The 18,762-nt window shown below is 35.6% G+C and overlaps 1 protein-coding gene across 1 annotated transcript in view; it reads right to left on the bottom strand.

Annotated features, from left to right (window-relative positions):
- Positions 1-1,798: 1,798 nt before the first annotated feature.
- UCHL3 (ubiquitin C-terminal hydrolase L3) overlaps positions 1,799-18,762 on the bottom strand; it is a 51,414-nt gene continuing 34,450 nt past the window's right edge. Inside the window, exons 7-9 of the mRNA XM_036249995.1 lie at positions 8,002-8,077; positions 2,778-2,836; positions 1,799-2,010 (exon numbers count right to left, since the gene is read on the bottom strand). Of these exons, the coding sequence (XP_036105888.1) occupies positions 1,927-2,010; positions 2,778-2,836; positions 8,002-8,077 (219 nt within the window). The 3' untranslated portion in view covers positions 1,799-1,926. The remainder of the gene's footprint in view (positions 2,011-2,777; positions 2,837-8,001; positions 8,078-18,762) is intronic.

Below are 18,762 nucleotides of genomic sequence, written 5' to 3' on the forward strand. Positions count from 1 at the left end.
CAGAAAACTTAGAAATATTTAAAATATTTAAGATACTATACTTATGAATACAAAATGCAAACAATGTAACAAAATAGAATGTTAGCTTGTTGTTAATTGGCATGACAAAAGCATCAGCTACATAGTTTATCCAATTGTTTCAGATTATTTCTTCATCCCTATTGCTATCACCTCAAGTCATATTCACCATAGATAGAAAGGTGGTACATTTAAATTTCTTCCAAAGTGACCATCCTCATTATAGTCCCAAATTTAATATGCATACAATTCACTCAGGGATCTTCCTAAAAATGCAGGTTCTGATTTAGTAGGTCTAAGGTGGGGTCTGAGATGCTTCACTTCTAAAAGTTTGCAGGTAAAACTGATGCAACCACACTTTGAATAACAAAGACCTAATCCATTCTGCAAACCATTGCCCTATTACTTTTCCCAAAATACCACTTACCTCATGTTACTGTCTCAGGAATCTACATTAACTCAGTGAATCTTGTACAGTATAAACATTTCCACTCAATTTTACCAGAACTCCATTCTGGACCAGTCTGGTCTTTCTTCTAAAAGCTATACTGATTCCAACCCAATTCAGCTCTGCGTTTTTTCAAAAGGCAAAATATATATACAGTGAAGTACATATTTTAAACGAACAATTAATTCAATGTGTTTTGATAAATGTAAACACCTGTGTAACGAACTCTCCCAAAAATGATACAGGACACTGTCATTACACAACCCTGTTTTGACCCAGCTCTGCAAATACTCTACACCTTTCCACTGCCTCCCACCTATCCTTTCAGACTCCACTGAACCCTTCTTCAAAACACACCCGAATCCACTCACAGACTTCTAGCTAAATTAGCACAATATTTCCTCTTACCCACGGGGCATATGCCCAAGACCCTAGTGGATGCTTGAAACTGTGGATAGTACCAAACTATATATATATAATGTTTTTTTTCTATACATACACACCTTTTCCCTTATAGGAAGCACTTCATGGATTCTCTTTGGCATATCGGAATTGCCAGCATCACTACTCTTGCACTGAGATGCCATGACTATGGATGGATCTGCTGAGATGGCTACTAAGTGACTCACAGGCAGAGTGTGAACAGCATGGATACAATGGACAAAAAGGGATGATTCATGTCCAGGCAGGATGGAGCAGGGCAGTGCAAGGTTTCATCATGCTACTCATAATGGTGCACAATTTAAAACGTATGATGTTATTTCTGGAATTTTTCATTTAATATTTTCAGACTGTGTTTGACCACAGCTAAATGAAACCATTGAAAGCAAAACCCCAGATAAGGGGGAACTACTGCACTTTTACGACCTGGCCATCACCATCTCTCACTGAACAAATGCATCTAATGGCTACACTCAGTCACTGTCTAACACAAATCTGACTTCAATCTTCTGCTTAGCATCTATTATTGGCATGTATCTTATTAATGTGTTTATTTGTCTCTTCCCACAAAAACATAAGCCTCATGACGATGGGACTTGTTTGCAGTGTTCATGGCTGCAACTCCAGCACCTAGAACAGTGTCCAGCTCATTGCAAGTAGATGCTCAAATGTTTGCTAAATGAATGTTATCACACTGATATGTTATAAATATGTACCATGCGGGTGGAATTGTGCCTGTGTCCCAAAACTTACCACAGAAATTTTAAAGAGAATAAGAAAGCTATTACTAGTCACCAAATAAGGTAAATCCTTCACAAGAAAGAAAGGGAGGAAAAGAAATGCAGCTTTAATTTGGGATAAAAATAATATAAAACACAGATTAAGTCAACGTTTAAGTCACATAAAGTTTAATCAGTCAAGTTAATGAAAATATCAAAAATTTTTAGTTAGTGTACGGCAGCAGACATTGAATTTTTGTTGCTGATAATACAGTATTTGGTGTTTCCATTACGAACACATTACGCTGCAGAAAGAGCAATAGCATTGAATCTCAGTTCATCAGGGTCACGTTCCATAAACTTCTTGCAAACCTCTATGGCATCCTATGGGGGAAAATGTATAATTTTCAGTTTATAAACAAATGTTTTGCTTACAAATCCTACGTGTTTCATATTTTCCTAGTTCATACTAATGTTACACTGCACACTCCTTTTTCCAAATAACAAAATAACTTTAAAGCACAAAAGAGCAAACAGTTCGTGGCATAGTTAGCTTAGTACAAAAGTATGAGGTACAGTAAGTAGTCTTTCTTAAATTACTTTTAAGAAACTTTTAACTTGACGATTACATATTTCATTGATTCTAAACCACATAATTTATTTATAAATTTTTAAAAATCTCTAACATCAGGATCTAGACACAAATGATGGTATCTTGAATTTAATGAAATATGGGAATATGGTGTGCAAGTCTTTCAAAATGATTCTTGCCTTTTTCTTCTCCACGCCCCCTCAACCAGGGATCGTACCTGCAACCTAGGTATGTGCCTTGACCAGGAATCAAACCTGCAACCTTTTGGTGTACAGGACGACACTTCAACCAACCAAGCCACATGGTCAGAGTGAAACTATTCTTGTCTTTTTCAAATTTGATACTTGTTCAAACGAAGAGCTCTGAAAACATCTTTATTTGCAGTAGGTTAACACTAGTTCATTTTTGGATTTTTTATTTTTGAATTTTTTCCAAGAGAGCAAGGACAATAAAGTATCCAAATACAGATAAAATGTTATTCAAGTGATCTTTAGAGATGTTTCAAAGATAACAAGAACATTAATAACACTTAAAGTGGGTCAACAAGTTTTGCTGTTACCTCTAATAACGTTTCATCACTAGTTTCACCATGGTTAATTGGAAATGGTTTCCGTCCATCTGTAAAACATAGACAAACCATTGAATGTTTAGCTGTTTGTACGAAATAATGTACTTTCAATTTTCACTTTCCTCTTCTCACAGTGAAGCAAAAGTTAAATGATATTTAAAATAATATGTCTTAAAATAAATATTTTAAATGAGTTACCTATGAATTTTTATTTATTTATTTATTTTTGGTACGTGCCCCTAGCAGGAATTGTACCCAGGACTCTCTGGTCCACAGGCCAACGCTCCAACCGCTGAGCCAAATGAGCCAGGGAAGCCACCTATGAATTTTTTTAAAAAAATTTTTCTTTATTGATTTGAGAGAGGGAGAAAGGGAGAGGGAGAGAGAGATAGAAACATTGATGAGTGAGAACATCGACTGGCCGCCTCCTGAATGCCCCCCACATGGGATTTGGCCCACAACCTGGGCATGTGCCCTGACCAGGAATTGAACCAGCAACCTCTTGGTGCATGGGATGACACCCAACCACTGAGCCACACCAGCCGTGCAATATTTTGTAACATTAAAAGTTATTAGAACCTTGCTTCCCTGTTTGAAAGCCTAAATTATCTCCATAAATAGAATTCATTACAAATACAGTCAAAAGGAATTGGTTTTAATTTCCTAAAAAGAATATGCAGTTTTTTAAAAGTTACAATCCCAAGTTTTACCCTCAGAAATATGAAAAAAATTCTTTCTTCATTTTAAAAGCTAAATCAGAAAGCTTCTAAGTAAGATTAACATATCAATCCACCAACAGTGCATGAGAGATCCCTTTTCTCCACATCCTCACCAACACTCGGTTGTTGATTTACTGACAACCATTCTGACAGATATGAGGCAATATCTCATTGTGGTTTTAATTTGCATTTTCTGATGATTAGTGACACTGAGCATATTTTCCTTTGTCTCTTGGTCACCTGTATGTCTTCTTTGAAGAAGTTTCTATTCAGGTCCTCAGCCCATTTAATTGAATTGTTATTTTTGTTAGTGTGAGTCTTTTTTGGTGTCAAGTTGTACAAGTTCTTTACATATTTTGGATATTAATTGCTTATTGGCTATATCACTAGTGAATATCTTCTATTCAGCAGACTGTGTTTCCATTTTGTTGATGGTTTCCTTTGCTGTGCAAACATTTTTTAGTTTGCTGTAGTCCCATTTGTTTACGTTTTCTTTTCTTTCCCTTGCCCAATGAGATAGCAAAAAAAAAAAAATACTAAAAGCAATGTCAAAGAGTTTACTGCCTATGTTTTCTTCTAGAAGTTTTATGGTTTCAAGTCTTATATTTAAGTCTTTAATCCATTTTGAGTTTATTTTTGTATACAGTGCAAGAAAGTGGTCTAGTTTCATTTTTTTTGCATGTATCTTTCCAGTTTTCCCAACACCAGACTATCTATACCCCATTGCCTCCTTTGTCATAGATACACTGACCATAGAGGTGTGGGTTTATTTCTGGGCCCTCTATTCTATTCTATTGATGTATGTGTCTGTTTTTATGCCAGTACCATATTGTTTTAATTATTATGGCCTTATAGCATAGGTTGATATTTGGTAGCATGAGCCCTCCAACTTTGCTATGGCTATTTGGGGTCCTTTGTGGTTCCATATGCATGTTAGAATTATTTGTTCTAGTTCTGTGAAATATGCCATTGGTATTTTGACAGGGATCACAATGATTCTCTAGATTGCTTTGGCTAGTATGGACATTTTAACATTGTTACTTTTTCCTATCCATGAGTGCGGTATATGCTTCCATTTATTTGCTATCTTCTTCCATTTCTTTCTTCAATGTCTTAGAATTTTCCGAGTACAGGTCTTTTACCTCCTTGGTTAAATTTATTCCTAGGTATTAAATTTTTTTTAATGCAATGGGGATTTTATGTAAATGGTATTGTTTTCTTAATTTCTCTGATAGTTTGTGTATTAAAATGCAACCGATTTCTGAATATTAATTTTGTATCCTGCTACTTAACTAAATTATCAGTTCTAATAGTTTTTGGTAGAATTTTGAGGGTACTCTATATATAGCATCATGTCATGTGCAATTTTCTATTCACTAACTCAATACTCCTCTTGCTCAAGATTCCTTCTGAATTTATTAGGAATCTACATCAGGGTTACTGTCAATTTCCCTTGCAACTGCCCATCTTCATTTGTCTTGTATGTGTCCCTCTTCCCCTCGACATCTCAAAGATTATGACTATTCTTTAGAACTATGAAGTTCTTTGACTCATTTAAAGATTATAATCCCCAAAGGCCTCTAATTCTCTATCAGCCATACTTCTCATTCTTGCTAAAGAATATCTACACCACACAAGACCTCAGTAGTTCTGCCTTTCTTTTCTGATGTTCTTACTTCAAACCAATTTTAAAATAATTTTGTGTTGATCTTGGCACGGTACAAAAAAGGACCATTCTTCATATGTAGCTTACCCTTGATATATAGCTTTCCTTTTACTACTAGCTAAACAGTCAACTTGAGTTTTTTAGACAACTCTCTGCTTCCCAATGAAACGATCAGAGATTTTTTTCCCAAATATCTTTTCAATGTTGTTTGTTCTATCACTAAGTCTCTCATCCTGAAAGTCACCATTACTTTTTAGTCCCAGGTTATGAATCATATTTATGATTTCTCTAGCCTTTTCTAAATCTACTTCCCTGAAGTCAACAGAATGTGTCTGGTAAGTCTCAGTACTCCCTTTATTTCCATTTCTACTACTTATTCTTTTTGTTTTTTTTTCCGAACCTGCGACCTCATGGTGCATGGGTCGCCACTCAACCACTGAGCCACACCGGCTGGGCCTCCACTCCCAGTTTAAGAAAGATTTCAATTGTGTGGTTTTATTTACTACGTTAAGTGTTTGATCCATCTGGAATTTATTCCAGGATAGGTTGAAAGGGAGTCCAGCTTTCCTCTGGATGGCAGCCCAGTTGTCTACATATTCTTTATTATTCAAAATTGAGAGTGGAAATGAAGTTTCCAGCAATCAGTCACACAACTGAAACGCCAATCACTATTACATCTTATCTCTATATAAATTTTATAAACTGAAGTAGCAAAGGATATCTTCTGAAATACTCTGCAGGCGTCTTATATACTCCCATAGCCATTTCTTTTTCATTTTAGTTTTATTCCTACTCAAATCATACAAGACAACCATCAGGGGTACACATTTTATTTTATTTTATTTTATTTTAATTTTTTTCTTTATTGATTTTTAGAAAGAGGGGAGAGAGAGAGAGAGAGAGAGAGAAACATCAATGTGAGAAAATATTGATTGGCCACCTTCTACATGCCCCCTAATGGGGATCGGGCCCACAACCTGGGCATGTGCCCTGACCAGGAATCAAACTGGTGACCTCTTGGTGCATGGGTTGACACTCAACCACTGAGCTACACCAGCTGAGCAGGAGTATACATTTTTTTTTTAATCCTCACTCGAGGACATATTTTCATTTTTTGTTTAGATAGAGTGGGAGGGAGAGAGAGAGAGAGAAACATCGACGTGAAAGGGACACATCAAGTGGCTGCCTCTCGCACAACCCAACCAGGGCCAGGGACAAACTGCAACCGAGGTACGTGCCCTTAGCAGGAACCAAAGTCGTGTCTCTCTGGACCGCAGGCCGATGCTCTAACCACTGAGCAACCGGCCAGGATGAGGGGTATACATTTTTTTTTGTTTTTTTATCCTCACCTGAGGACATTTTTCCATTTTTTGTACAGATAGAGTGGGAGGGAGAGAGAGGAAGAGAGAGAGAGAGAGAGAGAAACATCGACGTGAAAGGGACACATCGAGTGGCTGCCACCCGCACGACCAACCAGAGCCGGGGACAAACTGCAACCAAAGTACATGCCCCCAGCGGGAACCGAACCTGGGTCTCTCAGGACCGCAGGCCGACGCTCTAACCACTGAGCCAAACCGGCCAGGGCATACATTTTTATAAATACTATGTTATTTCCTTTCCTTGTCCCCTTTAATAGAATGACTTCTTCTTATGATTTTGTTGTCATAATCCAAACAAAAGCCATCTAAATTTTATGAGCCACATTTACAGTCAAACTTTTTATCCTTAATGGAATATAAACTGTAATAAAAATTAAAAAAAAAAATTTAACTCATCTTTAAATAAGTTAAGGAAAATAAAAATGGGAAGTTAATACTGAAAAGGACTTCACTTTTTTGTTTATTTGGCTGTTTTTTAACACAAGGACTCGTGAGTACTATAGTACTCTATATCAATTATGAAGGAATCATAAGAAGTTCTCTATCTGAATGAAGTAATTAAAATTATGAGGCTCTCCTCCAACTAGTCTCTGAAATAGTCTACCCATAGTTAAACTTTAAAAGCTAAGTGCATATATAGGCCAAAATACTAAGTAAAAACCATGGGTACTTTGACATATGACTTAGGAAGTTTGTTGCCAGAAAACATAGATTCCTGCAAAGTCTTTTAAAAAGTCAGACATAATACAAAGGGATAGTACAAAAGCCTGAAAACTAGTGATGCCCATTACCAAATGAAAAACTAGACATGGTCTTGGCCAATTTGCTCAGTGGTTAGAGCACTGGCCCATGGATCAAGGGTCTTGGGGTTTAATTCCGGTCAAGGACACGTACCTGGGTTGCAGGTTTGATTCCTGGCCCCAGTCAGGGTCAGGCAGGAGACAACCAATCGATGTGTCTCTCTCACATTGATGTTTTTCTCTCTCTCTCTCCCCCTCCCTCCCTTCCTTCCACTCTATCTAGAAATTAATGGAAAAATATCCTCGGATGAGGATTAATAAAAAAAAAAAGTAGTCATGAATATTACAGTTTTAAAACTAGTTTCAGGATCAGGATGGCTCATGTAGATGTTGATGACTATTTCAACAATTTAGTAAAGAATGCTGAAGTGATTTACAGAAATTTTCTAGAATGATTTTTACTGCTTTGCTACAATGCAAAGGTGGTAGGCAAATATTCTTAAATTATAAGTTGCTTGAACACCAAAGAAAAGTTTTATTTTTTTCTAGTAAAAAGTCTTAAATAAAAAAGTTTCATTACGCCAATTCAATGCTATAGGGCAATAAATTAATTTAAATAAACACAAAAAATATCAATAATCCCGTTTTTCATAAATACAAACTTTTTTATTTCCAATTTCTCTCCCCAGAATAAATTTTAAAAGTTCTTACCTAATTCATAGAGATGCCCATCTACATGAACTAATGCAATAAAATGAAGATCTACTTTTTCATCTATACTTGGTGCCTGGAATAGGAAGAAAAATATATATTATATATGTCAGTAGTCAAATCAATCAAGTGCATTGTGAACACATACAACTAATATCAAATGACATGAGAGAACATTTATCCAAAATAATTAAAGGCTTAACCTTTGAGATAGTGAACAATGAATAACTATGTTTACATTTATAACAACATGCTCACCCGTCAACTACAAGCACCTCTTTCTTAACCCCAATAATCTAAAAACCTAAAGTTTTGTTCACCTTCAAAGTCCCAGAGCGTAGGACAATGCCTGATATATAGTAAATGTACAATGTATACTTGCTGAATTAAATGAATGCATAAAGCGATTTGCCTAATTTTCGAAATTTGAAAAAGAAAGTCTGTTAAAATTTAATTACAGCATAAACAGAGTTAAAAAACAAAACTCTTTTCAAGTTTTAAGACATCAAGAAAGTGAGTTCTCCCCTTAATGACTTGACCGTGATAATCTTATTGTTTTAAAAAATGCAATATAAAGAATCTTAGAGTAAAATAAGTATCTTTATTCATCCTACATTCAAAAAGTTTAAAAATAAATAGATGCAGGAAAATAACCCAAAAGATTAAAGGGAGAAAATAAGGATAAGAGCAAATTAAAATACAATTAACTGTAGCCTATCATTTTTCTTTTGCTTTCTTAGTAAAGTATTTGAAATTAAAACTATACCTAGGTTTTTAAGCTTACCATATTCAATTTGTATGAGCAGTATCTGCTACATTTGTTAAACATTCAAGTAATTTACACAGTCAATGCATGATTCACCGATATGTCTTTAATATATGATAAGTACAGAATAAACGCAAGTATATATCAAATCTAAATGGTTTGAAATCAAATACAATTAGTGTTAAATGCAAGTATAAATTTTAGAGGCAAAAGTTTCAAGAGGCATAAATCAAATTACATCTCATATTATGTAACATCCTATAATACAGTCGTAGCTTAACTCTAAAATCATACTTTTTTCACCTTTTAGTAATTATATAATTTTAAGTAGTTGTAATATGAAGCTCTGAGATGCAAAAACTGAAAAGTAGAGAAGAAATATTACTATCTTGGATTTACTGAATGTTTTAAAACATTTACAGATACAGTGACTCATGTAATCTCACATTATTCTTCAGAAATTATTTCCCTCAAGTTTATGAATGAAAGAACATCAATAAAAACTGATGTACCAAACTAACTTTTCCTAACTTCAACACAGAATTAAAGAATTCTAAAACTGATAGGAATCAAAGTTACCTAGTTTTACTGTTTGTGAACTCTCTACCACAGCCCCTACTCTGATAGCCCTTCCAACAACAGGGCTAGGTTTTGAGGCAATCCATTCCATCTTTGACAGTTTTGTTAGAGCTATTCCTCATATTGGAGGCAAAAATATGTTTCCCACTGTTTTCCATCATCTTATAAAAACTCTAATAGCTCTCGAGTATCATATTTCTTTAAATAATGAAAGATGGTGATAATGAGTTCCCTTACTTTCCTGGTCAGAGAATCAAATATATTACTGATCACTCAACCCAATACCCTCATTTTACCAATGACCAAAAGAGAATTCAATTTTTCAAGGCTAAACCCTTGCAATTCTATAAACTATAAATTCAATTCTATAAAAAAATTCCAGAAAGAATTCTTTATCCAATTAGTAAAAGGTCTGGTTTTCTCGTTTTAAGACATAATTATCCAACAGAATATCAAGTCTTTTAAATCTTTTGAGCTATTATGTTTTCAAATTTTTTAATTATTTTAACACCATCTCTTCTTAAGAATAATACATCTATAGCTTCCATTTTCGTATTTGGCAGTAAATACAACTGTGCTAGAGATAAAAGTAGTATGATTGGAGTCAGAGACCTGAACATGTACTCAATCCCTGTGAGCACTGGTTTTCTTATCTGTATTGAGGCTTAAATGAAACTCATTAAAGTACTTGGTAAACTGTTAAGTGCTACTAAACACTCTATTATTACAATATTAATACTAGGTTATCACAAATGTAAGAAATAACTAAATCTAGTGACACAAAATTGTGTGCCAGCACCTGTTATGAGCCTTTTCCTTTGGTCTACTTTAGTTGGTCTGAAAATCTGAAACATGCAGTTATCCATTGCTTAAAAACCTGTAATTACCCATTGCTTAAAAATGATGCCACCTCAAAACAAGAATAAATAAAAAGCAAATTCCAATAAGTTTTTCATTAAAAAAAAAAAAAAGACTACCAAATATTAAAGGGCAAAAATAAAAAGCTATAGATTTCAATCATTTTTGCCTACATTTATATATATTATTTTTTGTATAAAGTTCCCTAATTTAGAATAAAATACTTCTTATCTCAAAGAATTAAAAAATAATATAAGAAATCAATTAAATAGAAAGTAAATACTAAATAAAAATTTCAAAATATAAAAAGGTATAGTTTAAATTTAATTTATAATTGTATGGCACTTAATATATACCAGGCACTGTTCTAAGTGCTTTATATATAGTGATCAATTGTCATTTAAACCCTACAAGGTACGTAATATAATATAATTATACCCATTTTATTCTCAAGAAAACTGAGGCACAGAAGCATTAAGTAACATGCTCTAAATCACAAAGCGTGTAAGTGATGGAGCTTGGTTTCAAATCCAGGCAGTGTCCTTCTAGAATCCATGTTCTTAACCACTAGGCTATGAAAATATTTATGAAGCTATAAAGCAATGGAATTAATATGGAGCAAAGATCAACATTATATAAAAACATATACACCTGGAAAAATCAATTTTTATGACATATTAATTTATATTTAGAATATTTTTAAGTACAAAGTTATTCATATTTAGAATCAATTGTGCCCAAGTCAGAATCTACAAAATTAGGTTTTACTCTAATCATTTAATTCACCTTTTATCTCCTACTGTACAAACTGGCACAGCAGGGAAGCAACAAATATCAAATGATAAATGAGTAAAAATGAGAAATGCACATTGTGACCCAATGAGGATAATGAAACAGAGAGACACCAGTTTGTTGATACTCGGCAAAAATCAAAGGCTCTTTTGATGACCATACTGATATTTGGTGGAAGCAGATGTTTAAGGAAAAGTGCCATGACTCTACTTCATAATTTGAATATAGGGCTAGAAGAGTAAACAAGATGAGAAAAGAACAACTTTTTTAAAAAAGCATTAAATGTATGTGTAATCAGACTTCCTCTGGCTTCGAAAGGCATGATGATTTATAGACATGTCAGGTTGCTTATAAATGTATGGCATACACCAAATATTACTGGTATAACATTTCTAGGTAGGCTCTACCAATCCATAGTCATTGCCACTAATAGTTTAAAACATCAGAAAGACAAGAGCTGTAGTTGCTGAATCCTGCAGTTTATTTCAATGATGAAAACAATTAGAATTCCATCATCAAACTCAACATTAGGAAAATCAGCAAGATTACAAGAATATATGTATTTTTTAATAGTTTGCTAATATTATCTATCTAAGAAGGAGAAATCCTCAAATTTGTGGGAAGCCTACATCAATTCACAAGGGAAAAATCTTCACCTCCTACTTGGAAAAATGTTTAGAAACTGAATAGGCAGGGGAGATGGATCAAGATTAAACCAAGTACCTGAGCCACCTCAGGGAATAAAATAGCTTAGATGAAACACCCTACACCATGAAGGATTAGATTAAGGATAGAGTAAGTAAAGCGCCCCAGAGCATGACAAGAGACTAAAGTCATGTTCAGAAACATGGGGAAAAAAGAAAAGTAAGAGATGGTATAGAGCTCAGAGGCACACAGCATTTGTTGACCTGAGTCAACTAAATGAAATCGGAAAGATGAAGGGTAAGAAAATACATTCACTTTAACAACTGACAGGAACTTAAACATTGTCATGAATGTCATTGATCAGTACTCATCAAAAGGCAGGCAATCTCATGTTGGCAGGATATGGAGTGAAAAGATGGGTGTTCACCAAGGTGTTGGTGAAAATCAAGCTAGAATGCAAAGCACGGAGGTATGTTTGCAATCGTATTGGGTAGAAAAGTCAATGGTGAGTGAACCAAGAGAAAAGCACTTTGAAGACTGAAGAAGTTTAAGGGGAAAAATGAACTGCCCTTGTCACTGGAAGAAGAGATGGAAGATTGACTACACTTACAACAGAATGGAGACCCAAAGATGGTAGGCGTAAGAAGGGTCGCCAGCGACGAAGACGGAGAGATGGACTGGTAGCCTTTGCAGGGTCTACATGGTTACGTTTGACCCAGGGCAGGGATGCATGGTGACACAATGATGAGGCCTTCGTTCTGCAGTGGCTACAATGAGGCTGTGATGAGGATGGCGAGGAGGACTACATAATTAAAAAAGAGAACATTTTACTTAGACCACGTTACTGGGAGATCATTTATTCTTAAAAGCAACGTATGGTCATACTTGTATTTATATGGTCTAGTACTTTTAATCAACCATAATCTAGAAAAAGACCGTAAATGGGTTAAAATATGGGTTAAAAGCGGGTAAAGTGGAAATATATAACCAAGGTATAAGGTTATATGCCATAGCTTCTGTAAGTGAACATCTAAAATATTTACATATCCTCATATGCATAGCACAGACTCATGGAATTGATTATTTAAAAGCCACTGAAATGGAATTATTATATCAAATTGTTTCTTAAAAAGGAAAACACATAAAACATGTAACATATACAAAACATTAGAATGATGTGTAGAAGAAAACTGCATGGTGATAAGCACTGGTAAAAAGAATTTCTTAGAATATGCACTAAGGGGGAAAAGAACACTTTAAAATATAAAGAGAAGTGAAATAAACCCCTCTGAAGCTGATGACTTGCATAAATTATCCTCTTACTTCGGCTGACAGGTTAAATGAAAACAATCATGGCTTATTAGCCTTTTAAAAATATATATTTTTTTCTTTATTGTTTTTAGAAAGAGAGCGAGGGAGAGGGAGAGACAGAAATATGGATGAGAGTGAACATCGGCTGGCTGGCTCCTGCATGCCCCACACTGGGGATCTGGTCCACAACCTGGGCATGTGCCCTGAGGAGGAATTGAACCAGCGACCTCTTGGTGCATGGGTTGACACTCAACCAGTGAGCCACACCAGTGGCACTATCAGCCTTTTTTTAGTAAACAATAGTATTAGTTAAAATATGTATCACTGATTTTGTGCCAGGCACTCTTTTAAGTACTTTACATGTATCAATTTATTTAATTTCCCAGTAATCCATGAGATAGGCACTATAATTATTCCCATTTTACAAATGGGGAATCACACGTACAAGGGCATATTACCAGCATGTGGCAGGGCTGGGATTCAAACACGTAAATCTGGTTCTGGAACCCAATGATCTCAATTACTATGGTGTACAGCCCAAGTGGCCAAGAGAAAAGATTTTATTTATTTTTTTAATCTTCACCCAAGGATATTTTTTTATTTATCTTCAGATAGAGTGGAAGGGAGAGAAAGGAAAAGAAAGAGAAACATCAACATGAGAGGGACACATTGACTGGTTGCCTCCTGCACGACCCTGACCAGGGCCGGGGACAAACCGCAACCGAGGTATGTGCCCTTGGCCGGAATCAAACCAGAGACCACTCATTGGTCCTCAGGCTGACGCTGTACCGCTGAGCCAAAGTGGCCAAGGCCAAGAGGAAAAAAATTTTTTAAAAATTTTTTTTCCTTTTTTGATATTAGAGAGAGAGGTAGGGAGAGGGAAAGAGAGATGGAAACATTGATGAGAGAGAATATCGATTGGCCGCCTCCTGCATGTCCCCCACTGGGGATTGGGCCCACAACTTGGGCATGTGCCCTGACCAGGAATCGAACTGGTGATCCGTTGGTGCATGGGTCAATGATCAACCAGTGAGCCACTCGGCGCCAAGAGAAAGATTTTAATACTAATTTACATGACCAGATTCTACAGGAGGGGTAATCCTCTTAAAATTAGATATGTTGAGAGTCACCCTTTTGTACACTATTGTACCACAAGAGACAGATCTGACCCAATAGTTTTCCATAAAATGAACATGCTTACAATAACTAATTTATTTATGGTAATCCAAATGATAATTTTATAATTGTCCCCTTCAATAAATGACACAGTACATGAAATAAAATATTAATTTAAAGCAGTATGAAAAAATTGCAATCACTTATAACCATAACTCCTTGCTTAGTGAAAATAGATTTCATTTACCATGACCTATTCTCTTTAGGAAAGTAAAGATGTTTTCCCTGAGTAATTTCTAAGACTCATTTAACTCCGAAAATTCAATGATCCTACTTAGTAATTTTTGTTGTTTTGTTTTGTTCTTTATCCTCACTCAAGGGCATATTTTTGCATTTATCTTGAGATAGAGCGGGAGGGAAAGTGGGGGAAGACAGAGAGAGAAACTCCAATGTGAGAGAGACACACAGAGTGGTCACCACCCACACGACCCCAACTGGGGCCGGGGACAAACTGCAACTGAGGTACGTGCCCTTAGTGGGAACCGAACCTAGGCCTCTCTGGTCCACAGGCTGACGCTCTACCACTAAGCCAAACCGGCCAGGGCCCTACTTAGTACTTTTGATCAATGTAAACAATACATAGATAAAGCTATCATGGTGATGAGGGTTTAAAAAAGATGTTTGTGAACAATTCATCTGCTCATAATAAGAATCAGTCCATCAGAAATGTATAAATGAATCTTTTTTTTTTTGATACATGCCCGTAGCAGGAACCGAACCTGGGACTCTCTGGTCCACAGGCCGATGCTCCAACCGCTGAGCCAAACCGGCCAGGGCTAAATGAATCTTATACTTAGCTCTATATGGGAACAAAGGTGTACATAATAGAGTGTCTGCTCTCACAGACACAGTCTAATCAGAAGTTTGTGATATTCAATCTGATTACATTTAAATAAGAAATAGAGGGAAGGAAAAGTATGTGGAAGAAGAAAAGGAAAATGGATAAGGAAGAGAAAGAAATGGAGTAAAGAAAGAGGGAGGGACAAGTGACTAATAAGTAGTGAAGAACACAAAATTTTTTCTGAGAATCTGGAGAGGGAGACATTACTAAGCCAGAAGTAGAACTGAAGGTATACAGTGAAAGAATGTGTCATATATTTTATTTTTATATATGCTATAAATTTACTGTTCACAGTTGCTATTTTTATTTGCATAATTATTTCTAGAGCAATTTTAAAAAGAACAAAATTTATTTATATTTACCTTCAATTGTTCTGTTTAGTGTTTTCCATTCTATGTATAGACCCAAGTTATAGTGCATGTAAGCTGATAATGAATTCTCTATTTCTATTTGTTTTTATTTCTTCTTTATTTTTGGAAGATATTTTTGTCCTATTGAATTCTTTCAGCACTTTAAAAATGTATTCTATTGTTTTGGCTTGATAATTTCTGATGAAAAGTCTGCTGTATTTTATCTTTGTTCTTCTGTATCTAATGTGTCTTTTTCTATGACTGCCTTGAACATTTTGTTTGAAGACTGTGTGTTTTGGAGGGTAGGGGTATTTATTTCACCTACTGTTGTCTGAGATTCCTGTCTTTATTTTTTGTGATATAGTTGGCCAATAGCTCTTTATATTTTTTTTTTTCTGTAGTATGTCCACTCCTTACCCCCACCTCTTTCTGTTCTAGGATTCTACTTTTATCTATTAAATCATTTCAGACTGCCCCAAGCTCTTGAATGTTCTGAAGTGTGTTGCTTTTTTTATCTTCACACTTTTTAATTTTTATTATTTAGCTTGGATACATTTCTAATGATTATCTTTAAATTTACTGATTCTTTTCTTAACTTTATTGAGCCTACAGGTGAATCCAATAAAAGCATTCTTCATTTCTGATACTGTGTTTTTAGCTGCTATCATTTCTGTTTGATACTTTCTTAGTTTCCAAGTCTCTGTTAATGTTCCCCATATGCTGGTATATGCTGTCCATCTTTTCTACTTGAGCCTTTAACATATTAATCATCGTTATTTTAAATCATATCTGAGTCTGATTCTGTCTTTTGCTTTATTTCGTAACAATGCGTTGATCTTTTTCTTGTTTTCTTCTTTGTCTTATGATATTTGGTTAAAAGCCACACTACTTGTGCAGGAACAGAGACTGAGGTAAACAGTATTTATGACTGGGAATGGGCATACCTCTTCCTCTAAGCCTTCAGTGTGTGGAGCTGAGTCAATCTAGTCAGGAGTGTGCTGTCTGGGTTTTGTTTTTGCTATAGTTACCCACTGGCTTAAAATTCACTTATATAACCTTGTGCTTAGGGTAGGAGCTGTGTTGCTGGATCCTTTCTTTTTCAATGTTCTTGTTCTACTCACAGTTTTAGGCTTTTATTTGGCACTTGCGACTCAGAAAAGGTCTCTCTTCATGTTCTTGACCTACCCCCCACACTGCTGACTCTTGTTTACTGGTGCTTGCTGGTCCACTGGTGGAAAGGTGGAGGCATTCTTTGTTGATCTCGTTCAGCCTCCATCAAAAGTAGACTATATCAAGAACAAGGCTTTTAAGGGATCATTCCCTCATTCATTGATTTCTCGCATAGGAGTTTCCTGCCCCTCCCCAGGTTAAGTTTTCTGTCTCAGCACCTATAGGTTTTGTCCCAGAGGGGAGAAGAATTGAGGCCTGGTGCCTTTCCCAAAGTAGAAGTGGCTCCCTTACCCCAGGGCTACACTTAGGGGTCTGTCCTGCCTTGTCCCCAGTCTATCTCACAAGCACTCAATGAGGTCTTTGAGGAGTAAATGTTAGCTCCCTTTTTGGTGCTGCTCATAGAGACTTTACATTTTCATGCTAGTCTACACCGGGACTTCAGCAATTTGTTAAATTTTTAGCATTTTATTTTTTACAAAAAGGGATCATATTCTTCATGCTTTCTTTTTCCCAATAAACATATTTTGGGCATCTCTCTACCTCAGTAAGTATATATTATTTTTCATAGCAACATATTATTCCTTAAATATATGTAACATACATACATCATTACATCTTTAGGTTGTTTCTAGTTTTTTACAATTATAAACTATGCTGTGGTGAATATGTTCACACAGGTATCTTTATATGTTCATCAGTCAACAATAATAATAGCTAACACATGTACCAAATGTTCTATACTCAAGATGTTATAGATCCTCACAATAATTCTATAAGGTAGAAACTATGAGTTTTTTTTTTTTCTTTATTGATTTTTACAGAGAAAGAGAGAGGGAGAGAGAGAGAAACATCAATGAGAGAGAACACTGATTGGCCGCCCTCCTGCATGCTCCCCACTGGGGATCAGGCCCACAACCTGGGCATGTGCTCTGACTGGGAATCAAACCAGAGACCTCTTGGTGCATGGGTTGATGTTCAATCACTGAGCCACACTAGCCAGGCATGATCATTTTTATTTAAAGATAAAAATGTAATTTTTGTCAAAACATTACCAGATTATCTATGTGTGATTTTAGTCCTCTTTTTGCCACTGTCTTACTGCCTGAGTGCCAGCATACTAATTATTGTTTTTAATAAGTAAATACATAGGCTGAGTGGTTAAACATTAGAACCAATAATTCTAAATTTTTACTGTAGCCATAGTTACTTCTACCTCTCTTCCTATGCTACCTCCTATTCTTTTTGTTACTGTTGTTTTGTTCTATTTGTTTGCTTGATTAATCCTCACCCGAAAATATTTTTACATTGATTTTTAGATAGAGTGAAAGGGAGGAAGGGGGGGGGGGGGAAAGTGGGAGAGGGAGAGAGAAACAAACATCAATGTGAGAGAGATACATTGCTTGGTTGACTCCTGCAGGACCCCGACTGCAGCTGGGGATCAAACCTGCAACCCAAGTACATGCCGTTGACTAGGGAGCAAACTCAAGACCCCTCAGTCAATAGGCCGATACTCTAACTGCTGAGCCAAACTGGCCAGGGCTATGCTTCCTCTTATTCTACCTCTATTCCTATGCTAAATGAATACAATGTATACATATTTTCTCCAAATGTATAATTTGTAAAGATAATTCATAATATAGACATAACATCACATAACATCACATATATTTTAAATTCCAGTGAAAGTTTAGTCCTAGCCAGTTTGGCTCAGCGGTTAGAGTGTTGGCCTGTGGTCCAGAGAGACCTGGGTTCAGTTCCCGCTAAGGGTATGTACCTCGGTTGCAGTTTGTCCCAGCCCTGGTTGGTTGTGTGGGTGGCAGCCACTCGATGTGTCCCTTTCATGTCGATGTTTCTCTCTCTTTCTCTCTCTCTCTCTCTCTCTTCTATCTGAACAAAAAATGAAAAAGTGTCCTTGGGTGAGGATAAAAAAAAAAAAAAAAGAAAGTTTATATGTTAATTAACAAGGAAAAGATTTTCCAGTAACATTTCAGTAGATGAAAGGGTTTTGATAGGATGTGTCTTTCTTCATGAAATTATAAAGATTAAAGAAATATACACCAACTTTAAATTTTCTAATATTAGCTGTCAGTACAGCTAATTTGTTTTTCCATATTAATTAGAAAAGATCAAATATCTGTAATGTATTCTTGAGTCTTTTGGAAAAGTCTTAATAAAGAGTTCACTTTCTGGAGTGTCTGAATAAAGAACCAGTTCCTCAGTTCTTCAGTTCTAGTAGAGAAATCCAAAATTGTGAAAAATTATATATTTCATTA

The sequence above is a fragment of the Molossus molossus genome, unplaced genomic scaffold, assembly GCF_014108415.1.
Source record: "Molossus molossus isolate mMolMol1 unplaced genomic scaffold, mMolMol1.p scaffold_m16_p_9, whole genome shotgun sequence".
Lineage (NCBI taxonomy): Eukaryota > Metazoa > Chordata > Mammalia > Chiroptera > Molossidae > Molossus > Molossus molossus.